At 44.1% G+C, this 14,861-nt stretch overlaps 1 protein-coding gene across 3 annotated transcripts in view; it reads left to right on the top strand.

Annotated features, from left to right (window-relative positions):
• ZNF346 (zinc finger protein 346) overlaps nucleotides 1-14,605 on the top strand; it is a 32,023-nt gene extending 17,418 nt beyond the window's left edge. The window contains exons 5-7 of one of the 3 annotated variants that reach the window (XM_047090668.1): nucleotides 2,072-2,257; nucleotides 9,014-9,107; nucleotides 11,585-14,605. In XM_047090668.1, the coding sequence (XP_046946624.1) occupies nucleotides 2,072-2,257; nucleotides 9,014-9,107; nucleotides 11,585-11,672 (368 nt within the window). In that variant the 3' untranslated portion in view covers nucleotides 11,673-14,605. Of the gene's footprint in view, nucleotides 1-2,023; nucleotides 2,258-9,013; nucleotides 9,108-11,584 lie in introns of all 3 variants that reach the window. The other 2 variants (XM_047090660.1, XM_047090675.1) reach the window with 2 other exon arrangements.
• The last annotated feature ends 256 nt before the right edge of the window (nucleotides 14,606-14,861 follow it).

Below are 14,861 nucleotides of genomic sequence, written 5' to 3'. Positions count from 1 at the left end.
TACGCATAATTTTGCCATTCAGAGGTAACCACTGTTAATATTTTGGAGTATTGTTTTTCCTATAATCTTTTGTTATGTGTATGTGTGTATATCTGTGTGTATAGTTTTATGTATGTACAGATTAAATCCATATATACGTGCATATAAACATAGAATACTTTAAATAACCTTATATTTATAAAAATGATGCATATTCATTATGAATAATTCTAGCTGAAATGATGCAAAAAAGTACAAAGAAGAAAGTAAAATATCCCCCAAATCCTACCACAGAGAAACACTGTTAATATATTAGTGACATTTCAAAATGCTACTACCCACATATGATTGTGCATATATCTTTTAACAATAATAAGATCATATTGTGTGTAATTTTCTTTTATACTCTTTCTGTTTAATATAACATTTGTATTTCCCCATGTTATTAAAAACTTTTTCATAAACATTTTAATGACTTTATAATATCCTATCATAACACCATTCCTCTAATGTTGAACATTTTCCCCCTCCCCTTTTTTGATATTTATAAATAACAGTACAGCAAACATCCCTGTAGAAAACTCTTTCCATATTTCAAGCTATTTCCTGAGAGAAGACTCCCATAGTTATTTTTTGGATGTCCGTGAAGCGGTTCCTCCAACTTAACCGTTCACCTCTGATGCTTCAGTATCTTTTAAAAAATGGCCTTTTATGTCTTTTTTTTTTCTTTTGCCTTTTATGTTTCAACGACCATTATTATCTCTTTTCTGATGTCAGAAGTCTATATTCATTATAGAAAAGTTGGATATTACTGAAAAGCACCCTTTTACTCTATGCTTTTGGCCTTTTTTCCATGCATCACCAGTATGTTTTTTCGTTTGTTTTACAAAATTGAGGACATAAGAAACAGATTTCTGTATAACCTGCTTTCTTTTTAATGTAACACCACATATTGAATGTTTTCTCATATTATCAAATATTCTACAACATGTGCATTACTTTTCAAGCAACTTGCTGAGCAAGCATCTGAGCCATCTGTCTGAGTGCTGCTGAGCCCCACTCCTCTTCCACCATTGGTGGAGGGTCTAGGCCACATTTTTAAAACAGTGGTTACTGGGTTGACACCATTCTAGCCACATGGACTCATTCGTGAGTCTTGGCATCCACTTTATAAAGCAGCTGTGTGGCCTGCCAGGAGTATCAGGACATTTGTTGACCCACAGGGGACTCATAACACACTCTGACTACCTGAATTCATTGACCAGAACCAAGGATGTTTTCTGAAGGTAAAAGCATGGACTATAGCCCTCCCTCAGGTTTCCCTACCACACTCTGGCAGCCTGGCATAGCGAAGAGGGCATAGTCTTTAGGGTCACGCAGATGGATTCACTCACTACCAGGGTAATCTTGGGCAAGTCACTTTACCCATCTGAGCCTTGATTTTTCTCTATAATGTGGTAAGATGATATTTATCTCATGGGGTAGTTCTGAGGACCAAAGGAGGAAATATACGTACAAAGCATGTAACTTAACGTCAGTATCATCCTCTCTTTCTCCTACTCAGCCTAGAAGACAGTGTAACCCAAAAGGCCTCCTAGTACGGTTACCTTTTCTAAATGACCCTCCCAATCCTCAGGCTCTCAATTACTACATCTGTGCATTGGCTCCCAGTTTTTTGTCCCACTTGCTGTGAAGCTCTGGGGAATTCTGAGGGATAAAAGAACTAGAAACATGTACATTTCTAGACTGTTATAATTTGACAACTGGATAGCAGAAGTGCAGAACCTCCTCAGAATATGAGGAAATCAGGATTCATATGCCCAAAGTAGTGAAAACTGCTGACCAAAGTAGCTGGTCTTTGAGCTCTCCCAAATCTTGCCAGTTTTCCCAATTAGATAAGACTTTCACTGTGTGATTCACACAGGCAGTGCTACATCTGCAAGTGTGACTAGTGACCCAGCCTTTCTTTCCATTCAGCATACTCGAAAGCTTGGCACCTTCTGGGTCTTTTTTCATTGTTTCTGTTTGAACTCTCTCACCGCAGCTCTGTCGAAACGCCTTACAAACCCTTTCCTTGTGGCCTCCACCTTAGCCTTGCACCAGAATAGAGAAATGATAGACCCAGACAAGTTCTGCAGCCTCTGCCATGCGACTTTCAACGACCCTGTCATGGCTCAACAACATTATGTGGGCAAGAAACACAGGAAACAGGAAACCAAGCTCAAACTCATGGCACACTATGGGCGGCTGGCCGACCCTGCTGTCACTGACTCATCAGGTAAGGGGGCCCAGCTCACACCGAGAGCTGGATCAGGGCTTGAGGACTAGAGTTCTCCATACTACCAATGCTGTCTTTTCCTCCTTACATCTCCCCTCACAGGCATTGCACCCTCAAATGCCTGCAGAAACCAGATAGGAAATAAAAATAAGTAAATAAGCATGACCAGCTGAAGAGTGCATGCCTCTCCTAGCCAGCTCCAGTTAGTTATTACCATATCTTTCAGTTTTTCAAGGAATCTAGAAAGTCAGATTTGTTTAAGAATTCCCCTCATTTTTGAGGCACCTGAATGGCTCAGTCAGTTAAGTGTCTGACTTTGGCTCAGGCTATGATCTCATAGTTCATGAGTTCAAGCCCCACGTTGGGTTCTGTGCTAACAGAGCCTAGAGCCTGCTTCGGAATCTGTGTCTCTCTGTCTCTTTGCCCCTCCTCTACTTACATTCTGTCTGTCTGTCTCTCTCTCAAAAATAAATAAACATTAAAAAAATTTTTGAAAAAAAAGAATTTCCCTAATTTTTAGGGGGCCTGGCTGGCTCAGTCGGTAGAGTATGCAACTCTTGGTCTCAGGGCTGTGAGTTGAAATCCCATGTCGGATGTAGAGATTACTTAAAAATAATCTTAAAAAAAAATAGAATTCCTCTCCATTTTAAATGTGCTACTAAATTTAAAAAATGTTAAACTGTGTATGAGCCAAATCTGTCTGCAAGCCAGATTTGGGCCAAGGGCCACCAGTTTGCAACCTCTGATTTAAGCTCCCTGTCATCCATATTCCTTGTGTGAAGGCCCTCAGCAGCCTCTGCCAGATATTAGAGTGTCCTCAGGGCCCCTCACTTCTCAGCAGTTGAGGCCTGCCCATACCCCACTCTGACTCAGAGAATATTAGCTTTTACCCTGACTTCTAGATGCCAGTCAACATCACAGGAGTAAGTATTCATGAAGAGTTAAGAGCCCTTCCCATCACATTAACTTCTCAGGGCTTATAATAAGAGTGGAGGAGGGGAGATTATTATTTTCTCTTTCATTCAGTCAGTAAATATTTATTGAGTACCTACTGTGTACCCTCTTTGGGGTACAGTGGTGACCAAGACTGACACAGTGCCTGTCTCATGGAGCCTACATTCGTATGAGTCCTCAGGGTTTCCACTCAGGCCATGGAGATGCAGCACCAGTCAACACTTGAGGTCCCCATGGCATCCAAGTACAAACAACTTGGCCTCAGGGAACCTGCTACTTGGAGTCATCTGTGCTCTTGCCACAGTCTTAGAAAGGTGAACACCCAGATACTGTAGATGTTCCAGACCACATATGGGCAAGGGAGATCATGCCTCTCTATCAATCCCCAAACCCAAAGCAGCCTTACAACACAGGTTGTCCTTGAGCAATACTGACACAGATGAGATGGGTACAAACTAGTGGCTATGAAATAAGGGAAGGTCCCTTTAGCAGGGTGCCAAGGAGTGCTCTTCCAATGCCACTGAAGGACCCTGCTTTATAAACCTCTTCAAAATTAAGTGCTTGGTGTTCCCATATGCAGGCAGTGCCTTCCTCTTTAACAGGATCAGCCCCATATGCTGAGAAATATGGGAACTTCAGAACCAAGCTCCTCAGAACCCTCTGTGACACCCTCCTATTTTGGCCTGAGACTGATAGGGACAACACAGTATCCAGCTGGCACGACCCAGGGTTCTCTTGCAGCTGACTCTTCTTTGCTCCAGCTCTTGGCCATCTTTATTTGGCCCTGCTCTGGTCATATCCTCATTCTCTCTTGTCCACTAGCAGGACTCAGACACTGCCATGTTTAATTTTTTTTTTTTAATGTTTATTTATTTTTGAGAGAGAGAGCATGAGTGCGTGAGGGGCAGAGAGAGAGGAGGACAAAGAATCTGAAGCAGGCTCCAGGCTCCATGCTGTCAGCGCAGAGTCCAATGAGGGGCTCAAACCCACCAACCACGAGATCATGACCTGAGCTGAAGTCCAAAGCTTAACCGACTGAGCCACCCAGGCCCCTCCCCTTTTTTTTTAATGTTTGGCACTGCCATATTTTAGGCTGCTTGTCTTAACTTGTACCCGTTCTATTCTTTTTATTTTTTAACTTTATTTATTTTGAGAGAAAGAAAGTGTGAGTGGGAAAGGGGCAGAGAGAAAGGGAGAGAGACAATTCCAAGCAGGCCCTGCACTGTCAGCATGGAGCCCAATGCAAGGCTTGAACCCACGAACCGGGAGATCATGACCTGAGCGGAAGTCTGATGCAAGTCAGATGCTTAACCGACTGAGCCACCCAGGCACTCCCCCATTCTATACTTTTATCTCAAGCCAAAGTCTCCTTCCTATATCTACTCCTCCCTTTGCCTAAGGCTGATTACCAAACTTAATCCTAGAACTGTATCCTGGATGCTTTTTTCTTGCTTAAGGCATCTGACTGCTTTACAGATCAGCCACAATTTTTCATGAAAACCTAGGCAGGGGGCAGGGGCATCACACGCCTTTTGATATTAATATATACATTATAATTTAATTTCCACAGCATTCCTAAAAATAGGTGTGATTTTCGCATTTTACAGATAAAGAAGTTGAGACTCAGAGTGACTTGCTCAAGGTCATAGAGCTGATAGGACCTGATGTTGATAAGTGAGAACATCAATATGTGTCTCTAGCTCTGTCTGGCTCCAAAACTTACACTCCTTCCTCCTGCCTCCAGCTCTGAGTGTACTTGGCAGGAGGCTTTCCAACTGTAGGACATCAGAGGCATTGAACTCATTTTGACCCCCTTCTTACCCACAGAGGTGGAATGTTGACCTAGGATATGCAGGCAGTGACTTCAGCTAACAGGGATTCCACCTTAGCAAAGGTTTTAGGTTTGTTAGCAGCTTGACTTTTCCCTGCTGGCCTCTGTTGAAGCTTGTTCATTCATTCATTCAGTCAGTCATCCTATACTTACCTGTGGCTGTTACAGTCCAGACTTTAGGCTAGGTACTCTCACATGTAATTGCCGGATTTAATCCTCACAGCAGCTCTGCTGTGCAAGTTTGATTGTCCCCATTTTACAAATGAGGTCATTAGGATCAGAAAGATGAGGTGATTTTTCCTGGGTCCCACACTAGGCAGCACCTGAGCCACATTGAAATTTGGGTTAAATTCTATAGTGGGTCCAGAGAATAGTTTCCATGGGGCTCCTGTCAGAGTGTCTCATGACAAGTATGGATCAAATGTGAGATGATCCAGAGTGTCCAGATCTCTTCCCCAAGGGGAAGATGCAGCGTCTACCAAGCAGATCAAAGACTTGAAATTTGCTTTATATTCCTGGCTCACATTTCTCTCATTTATCCAAGAATGCTAAAACTAAAGCCTGCATATCATTCAGGCAGCCAAATCCTTCCAACTGTCAGAGCATTCAACACTCACCCCAGGTTACTGGAATCCTCCTCTGCTTTACCCCATCACTTTCTTTCCCTGCTTAGGGCCTTGCCTCCTACATAGAACAGGGCTGCTTTCTCTGCCCCATGCTGATCCCCCGAGTCTCTTCAACTATGCTTAGGACAGGTTTTCAGGTCTTGTTAAGTTCATATATAGTCAAAGAGTGCCTGAGTGGCTCAGTCAGTATCCAACTCTTGATTTCAGTTCAGGTCATGATCCCAGGGTCATGGGATCAAGCCCTGTGTTGGAGCATGGAGCCTGCTTAAGATTCTCTCTCTCTCTCTCTCTCTCTCTCTCTCTCTCTCTCTCTCTTTCTCTCTATCTTTCTCTCTCTCTCCCTTGCTGTCTCTCTCTCCCTCTCCCTTTCTCCCTTTCTCCGTCTCTCCCTCTCTCCTTCTCTCCCTCTCTCCCTCTCTCCCTCTCTCCCTCTTCACCTCTCCCTCTGCCCCCCTCCCCTGCTCAGGCACACACTCATTCACGCGCACTCTCTCTCTCAAAACAAAAAATCATATATAGTCAAGAAATATTTGCTAAGTGCTTTCCTAATATTTGTCAGGCATTGTATATATGATAGTAAACAAGACAGGTGTTGTCCATGTTCTCATGAAGCTTAGAGTTCAGTAGAAAAGACAGGCATTGAGCAAATAACTGCAAGTGTGACAAGCTTTAGAAAAGGAAACAAATGGGGCACATGGCTGACTCAGTTGGCAGAGCACACGGTTCTTGATCTCAGGGTTGTAAGTTCAAGCCCCATGTTAGGTGTAGAAATTACTTAAAAATAAAATCTTTAAAAAAAAAAAAAAGGAAAGGAAACAAATGGGACAACTTAAATTGGAACAGGGATCAGTGAAGGTTTCCCAGAGTGAAAGGAGGATAATGTGGGGCAAAACGATCCTGAGGAGATGATGGAGCATCCAGTCCTGGTATTGTTGGTCTTGTTAGGGATTTGGGCCTTTGACCTAAAAGCATTGGGAAGCCAATGGCAATTTAAGCATTATTAGATCATTCTGCTTACAAAATGGAGAATGGTTTGGAAAAGGGAGGAAGAGGAGTGGGGAGACCCCAGCAATGATGGTATTGTAGTAATTCATACTAGAGAGGATGGGAGCTTGGACTAAGTAAGGTAGCAGTGGAGGAGATAGACAGAAGTAGATGGATTCAAGAGCTATGTAGGAAGTGGAATTGTCAGGATTTAGGGGCGTCTGGGTGGCTCAGTTAAACATCCAACTCTTGATTTCAGCTCGGATCATGATATCACAGTTTGTAAGATTTAGCCCTACATCCAGCTCCGTGCTGTCAGTGTGGAGCCTGCTGGGGATTCTCTCTCCCCCTCTCTCTCTCTGCACCCTTGCTCGCACTCTCCCTCTCTCACTCAAAATAAATCAATGAACTTAAAAAAGAAAAAAGAATTATCTGGATTTGGCCATCAAATATGGGAGGTGAGGGGGGCCTGGCTGGGTCAGCCTTCAGAGCGTGCAATTCTTGATCTCGGGATTGTGAGTTCAAGCCCTACATTGGGTGTAGAGATGACATAAAAATAAGATCTTTACCAAAAAAAAAAAAAAAAAACAAAAAAACAAAACGTGGGAGGTGAAGGAGAGGGAATAGTCGAAGATGATAACCAGATTTAGTCTTAAGCAATTAGGTGGATAGCCAGGTTTTGTCAGCTTGGAGTTAAGATGCCCATGAGATATCCAAGTAGGCAGTTGGATATATAGGTCTAGAACTCAAATGAGAGGTCTGGGTTAGAGATATTGCCATTTTGGTAGGTCAGTAATCGTTAAATATTAGTGGTTTCATATATTTTAGGTGGTAATGAAAGTCAGCAGAATGAGTGAAACCCCTAGAGAGTTTAGAAAGAGAAGAGCTGGGGGTCTAAGATTAAGCCTTCTGCAAATGCTGGCCATAAATGTCTAAAATGGACCTGAATTCTGATTGCAGTAATATTCCCCTTAAATGCTCTAAAGGGGTGTGTCTTCCAGGAAATACCTGAAGATACAAAGGAACATCGGCTAGCTAATTGGAGTAGAGGAGATCATTGGTGTTCTCAGCTACAGCTGCCATAGAAGGCTGGTTAAAAGATACTCTCCACCTCTTTGCCAGACTGATGAATGGAGCCCATAAGAGTGAAAAAATACTAGTAATAAGAGCTCACATTTGTTGAGCACTTACTATGTGTCAAATGCTTTTATTTAAATCATTGCAGTAACTTTATGAGGTTGATACTAATATTAACCTCATTTTATAGGTAAGGAACCTGAGTCTCAGAGAAGCCCCACTTTTACAAATGAGGAAACCAAATCTCAGAGAGGTTAAGTAACTGGCCTGTGGTCCTACAGGTAAGAAATGATAGAGCTGGGATTTGAGCCTAGGTGATCTCACTCCAGAGCTGTGAAACTTTAGGGTGGCAGATGGTTAGAAGAGTGTCAGAACCAGAGGGCTCTTGAAGTCATGTGTACAGCTGCCTTTCTTGTACAGCTAACATCTGTCACGCTAGAATAAGTACAGCCTTTGTGGTCAGCCAAGCCTGAGTTTGCCACTTACTAACACTGTGTTCTTAGACATGTGACTTTGCCTTATTTTCCTTTATAAAATAATGATAATGATTTTCCCAGGAAAATCATTATGAGGGCCAAGCAAAATTATATAGCGTGCATGGCCTATATCAGGTATTTGGTTAATGATACTGGCTTTTATTATAAGTATTATGGTTATAAGTTATGTTATAATTGACTTACAGTTGAGAAAAGCTGAGGATCAGAAAGGGGAAGGGGTTTAGTCAAGATCACATGAAGGCAGAGCCAGGAGTCCAGCTCCATATCTTGGCCATGTGGACAAAGGCCACTTTGTCATTGGATCAGCCCTGGTAGTAAGAGTGTCTGTGAACCCCAAGATAGAAAGACTAGATTAATTTTCATAGCAGGCATTCTCATTAATTACTGTTATTGCAAGCCTAGGGAGAGTGGCAGTTTCCCAGAGATCTCTCAGTGAAGGGCATCCTTAATGAGGCCACTTAGCACAGTCCAGGTAAAAAGATACACCAAATGTCACCTCTTTGTTCTGTCAATCTTTTATTTACTCAACAGACAGCTACTGTAGACCAGGTTCGATTCTGGGACTTGGGGGTACAGAGGGGAGTGAGGAGGTTCCCAACCTCAGAAAGCACATAGGCACACAGCCAGTGTCCCCTGAGCATTGAGGCCTCTGGGATTCTCATCAGGGCCAACCACCTAATCTCACCCCACCATCCATCCTCAGAAGGGCATTTACTGTCAAAAGCAGCAGTCCCCAGGTCCCTTGTTCCTGGATAACTAAGTATCTTGACTTTTATGTGTGTTTCAGCTGGGAAGGGTTACCCCTGCAAGACGTGTAAGATAGTGCTGAACTCCATAGAACAGTATCAAGCTCATGTCAGCGGCTTCAAACACAAGAACCAGTGAGTAATCTTCCTTTGAAATTCAAGGGTCTGCTACAAGAACTCAAGGCTTCTAAATCAAAACAAAGCCAGGTACTACTTTGCTAAAATGGAATCCTGGCAGCCTTTTCTCAGTCAACAGAAAATCAATCAGTTAACAAAAGTGTCTCCTCTGTAAGTTTTTCCTCCCATCAGCTTCTCCGCAGCCTTTGGACCTGCCACTGAAGGTTTGAGTAGAGAAACTTAAGACACTTTCCTTGGTGGTCTCCTAAAAGTACTTAGATTTCCTGCCCTATAGCAGTCTGACTAGGGAAGTTTCCCTTCCCTCAAGCCTGTCACTGGCCTAAGAACCTAGTCTCTACTGCCATCAGTTCTATGGCAAAAGCTCCCTCTCCAGGTTATTACCAAATATGACCAGATTTGTTCATTCATTGATCAAGTATTTATTGAACACCCTCTGGGTGGTGGCCAAAACAGATCCGGTCCCTGCTCTTGTGACCTTACGTTCTGATGGGAGGAAACAAACAATAAACGAGTAAACAACCAATAATTACAAATTCTGATAAGTGCTTTGAAGGGAAGAGGTAAACACAGTCATCTGTTCATGATAACCTTGAAAATGACTAACACTCTTTGAACCCCTGTTCTGTTGCAGGGCATATGCCAAGCAAATCCTCTCAGGTAATCCACACAACAACCCTAGGAAGAAGGTATTATTATTATAGACAGAGGCAACCACCATTCAAGTGATACTATGAGACAGAGCCTATAATTCAAACGGAGTCTTGTCTGGCTCACAGCATGCTTTTCTAGGGCATCATGCTAACAAGGAGGTTATGGCACCGTGTGACATGAGGAGGCTAGGGCCTGGTAAGGGGAGGGCTTATGCAGTTCTGTCTCTTCCTCTCAGAAGGGAACTGGGTAGTGTGGACAGTGTGCTACAACATAACTTTCTGAGATGAGAATATACTCATTTTATAGATAAGGAAATTGAGTTTCAGGCAACCAAGTCTAATAAACTGATTTCTTTGACTTAAATGGTAGGTTCTGCATTGTTCACAGAGCTGAATTAACTAAAGGTGGTGGAAACACAAAATATTAGTCAAAATGTCCTTGGTCCTCTCCACTCTGACTGAAGTTTCCCCTCCCACATTGCAGCAGATCTGAGGACTTTTGAGGCTTCTTTTAGATATGGACTTGAGACAAGCCTGCACAGTCCAGCCTGGGGCTCACTCCCATTTCAGCACATCTCCCTTGCAGCTTGACTGGTAGCAGTTTCAGCATACAACCTGGAGACAACCAGAGCCCTACCCTGGGGGTACCCAGTCTTGAAAATGCTAGTATTTACTCTTTTCTTTCCATATTTTCAGCTATGTGACTTTGGGTGAGTCAGTAAACTTCTCTGAGCCTCCACTTCCTCTTCTGTAAGATTATAGCTACTATTTGTTGAACACCTAAGTTAATTTCATTTAATTCACAGTAGCAGCTCTGAATTAAGACACACACACACACACACACACACACACACACACACACCCCTTTACGACCTGAGGAAACCCAATGTCAGGTAGGTTAAATGACTTGCCCAAGCCACTTAGTTACTTGGAGTTAGACCCAGAATTCAAACCTTTTGATTCCAAAGTACATTTATTTTGCTCTGCCATTGCATATGGGGCTCATTATCCTCACCTTATGGGATGACCTGAGAGTTAGAGATAAAGTATGTGAAATGCTGGTACCAGAAAAGGGAACTATTAGAGGTAAGCTTTCATTCATTCAACAAATATTTATTGAGTACCTACTATGTGCCAGGTCCTCTATGGAGCACTAGGGCTACAGTAGGAACCAGGATCAATGCTGTTCCCTGATTTTTTTGGATCCCCATCTAGTGGTAGAAGCAAATCCTAAACAAATCCATAAACAAATAAGACAATATCAGTTATTACTAGGTACGCAGAAAGTGGGATAGAGTGACTGGAGAGCCACTTTTGACTCAGTGTGAGGGAAAGAATGATCAGTCTGTACTATCCAGGTCATATAGGGCCCTATAGGCAGAATAAATGGTTTCGTAGTGGAGAGATGTGGGCTGCTGTCCTGAACCTGCCACACTTTTAAAAAGCTTAAGGGTGGAGGGATGGTCAACAACAACAACAACATAATTATTTAATTTTAAAAATTAAAAAAAAAAAAACAAAATAAAACAACAATAAAAAGCCTACTGGGGTCAGGTGACTTAGACTTTCTGAACTTTAGTTTCCTTATATACAAAACAGGGGTACTATCCCCGCCTTGTAGAATTGCCATGAAGATTAAATAGGATGCTAGAAGCAAAGCACCCAGCATTGTGCCTAGCATGCAGTGACCCTCAGTAAAGGAGACCTGGTTACCTTATTACTCCAAGGCCCTGGAAGAGCTGTACTATCTTTAGAAAATTACCTGGAGCACCATCATAACCACCACAAACTGATCGTGTGTGTTTATTCCTTCTCAAACTACAGGTCACCAAAAACAATGGCATCACCCCTGGGCCAGATTCCAATGCAAAGGCAGCCCATTCAGAAAGACTCAGCCACCTTGGAAGACTAGAGGTGTTTCTGTCCAGCACCCCAGGTTGAACCAGCCGTGAGCCAGCTTCCCGTGACCATGGTCAGCCCTTGGCTCCCTTCTTCCTCCTTTCTTATACCTGGAGAACACATAGGCCTTAGGCAGGAGTGGGCCACAGATAGCCTCTGATTGGTCCAGGCTAATCCACCCCTGCTCTTCCCCTTTGGAATGGGCCCTCTAGGTCAGGACAAGGGAAGGGGATGGATCTTGAAAGGACTTGGGGCCTCACAGAATAGTAGTTTGGAGGATGGCCTTTCCCCTTCCCCAGCCTCTTTGGGCCATATGTCATGAGCCCCAGGCCTGTCTTTCCTTTGCAGGTCATTTTTGAACCAGTCTCTGCGGCTAAAGAACTGAGCTGTCCCTGGGCTCCAGGCAGCTCCAGTGAAACCTGGAGCTTTCACACCAGAGTTCTGCCTAGGTAGGAAAGGGCAGATGGAAGTGGCTGCCCTATGGGAGCTTGGAGCTAACATGACACACTCCCTTTCCCCAAAAAGTGCAGGCTTTCCTGAGCCTGAGACCAGATGCTGGCCAGTTACACAGTTTTCTGCCCACTGTGAAGTCTCCTCCTGGAGCAATGACACAGTCCTGGCAGAGCAGTGCTGTCCTTCTGCCTCTTCTCCACAGTTCCTGAATGGTGCTAAGGATATGCATCAGCTGGGGAAAAGCTAGAGCTGGAGGAGGCCTCGGTATCTAGTGGGATTATGAAAGCTCTAAGGGGGGGGCCTTTCCCCTCCCCCATCAGAGAGGTGCTCTGACCCAGGGTCATGTGGGAAAGCCCCCACATGCAAGTTTTCTTGATGATTCTGTGCCCTTAAAAGGTGAACTATCTCATGCCAGCCAGCTCAAAGGTCCATTGCTGCTCCTTGGCTCTACTAGCCCTCTCCTCCTCATGTAGGAGACCACCTGTCCAGGTTGCTGTGGTGCTAGCCCTCTTCCATTATCCACCAGGAGATTCCTGGGTACCAGGGAAAGAAAGGAGAGCCAGTGCAGGTTTCTGCAGTGAGGAAACAGGTGTTCCCCAGGCCCCAAACCTAGATATCTCCAACTCTGCTGTCTTTTACGGCCTGGGATTTCACTGGGAGTGGATATTTCCTTGTAGCTTTCAAGCGGGAATTCCAAGGAGTGTCACCATCATAGGCCCCCCTTCATTGAGTCAAAGAAGCCCCTAGCTGCTCTCGTGGCCTCTCCCCCCCCCCCCACCCCATTGCCTATCCCTTTGCCTGTGAAATGCCTTTATGTATTGTGTATGGGTGTGTGTGTGCGCGTGCTTATGCTCTGTCTCTTGGTCACTGAAGCATCTAAATAAAGAATTTCTCCCATGAGCCAGACTGCAACTTAACAAACCTGGGATTTGGGGCCATATTACTGTTGGATCTAGTATGTGTGTCTTGACCCCTCACCCTCAACCCTCTCATACACCCAGGGCTCTAAATACTGATCTAAGAAGGTGGGACAAAGATAAACTTTTAATTATTTGGCAACCTGTGGGAGACTTTCCAGGTGCCCTAAACTTAATACAACGTCATCCACTTATCCATCTCCCCCTGTCACAGAGGGTCTCATGGAGGTCGTTAGAAGGTTTAAGATGAGAATCTACTTTGTTTGAGAGGATCATTTGGCTGTTAGGTGGAGAAGGAATGCAGGGGAGCAGGATAAGAGATAGATAAGGAAGCCAAAATGGAGGTTGTGTCCAGTCTGGCTCTCTCCAGGCTAATGCCTTCAGGACAGAGACCTAACCTTTTTCATCTCAACTTCTGTAATGTGGAGTGGTGTGTCATGAAGTGTTTGTTGAATGAATGAATGAGTATGAGGAAAGATGGCCTTTTCCCTCACAGCTCTTACTCAGCACTAGGTTTGTTCCATGGACTTACAGGCCTGGAGATTCTTGCAGGAAGCTTTTCTATGACCCAGAAATGAGCTAGGGAAGGAGTGAGTGTGATGGCCTCAGGAGCCTTTTGTCCAACCTTAGTTTCAGACAGCCAGACCTGAGGAAGGTTCCCAGGCAGCCTCAGCTCCCATTCTTCACTCAGCAAGCCTTTTTTGGGTACCTGCTCTTGACCAGCTGGGAAAGGCCCTACGTGGCCCCCATGGTGGGTTCTCAGCTCTCAGCTTCCAAAGCCCAGACTGTCTCAGCAATTTCCCTGCAGTCCTTCTAATTTATCCAGGATGTCCGAATCAGCCTCATCTATCATGCAAGGAAATGAAGGGCAGAAGGGTGGGTGGGCTGCTGTATCATGAACCTTGGCCTGCAAGACCTTAGTCTGGATTCAGGAGTCCCTGTTAGCCGCGTGCCCAGCCCTTTCGGCAAGAGGGCACAGGGATGAACACTTTCTTGCTCTTGGGAAGCTCACATACTTGTTAAAGATCATTATGGCAATGGTCAGAGGGTCCTACAGAGCCCAGCAAGAATGCCCAGGATAAAGGTCTTAACTCACCTCAGGGTATGAAAAAGCTGGAGAAGTTGGGAAACTTGCATTTGATCTGCATAACAGCCTTTTGAACTAGGTAATGATACTCCATTTTATAGAAAAGGGTCAAAGTGATGTACTATTTTATCCAAGGTCCTGGCACTAAGAAGCAACAAAATGGAGAGTAGAATCCAGTTCTCTAGATTCCTCGTCCAGAACCCTTTCCAAAAAGGACCAGAATCCTTCTGATATAACCCCTGGGCCTGCCTCACCTACCATCTGACAGGGCCATGGGCTCATAGAGCAAGCAGCCACAAAACAGATTGGACAAGGGTCAGTGGTTATTTTTTATTCCAAGCTCCCCCATATTTCTCATAATTTTACCCAAGATTCCCAGTTTATTAGACTCCAGTTTATAACTGTAAGAAACATGGGATGCCTGAGTGGCTCAGTTGGCTAAGTGTCCAACTTCGGCTTAGGTCATGATCTCACAGTTCGTGAGTTTGAGCCCCAAGTCCTGCTCTGTGCTGACAGCTCAGAACCTGGAGCCTGCTTCGGATTCTGTGTCTCTCTCTCTTTCTGCCCATCCCCTGCTCGTACTCTGTCTCTCTGTCAAAAATAACCATTAAAATATACTGAAATCAAAGTGGTTAGCTAAAAAAGGAAATTTATTGATTCACCTAATAAAAAATTTCAGTACAGGGATGGCTAGATCCAGGTTCTGACACACTGTCATCAGGAAGAATTTAATTTCACTCTGCTT

This window comes from Lynx rufus, unplaced genomic scaffold (assembly GCF_022079265.1).
Source record: "Lynx rufus isolate CCGP_SWC_20201006 ecotype Redwood Valley unplaced genomic scaffold, mLynRuf1.p SCAF_1, whole genome shotgun sequence".
Classification (NCBI taxonomy): Eukaryota; Metazoa; Chordata; class Mammalia; order Carnivora; family Felidae; genus Lynx; species Lynx rufus.
This window is presented reverse-complemented; position numbering and strand designations above follow the sequence as displayed.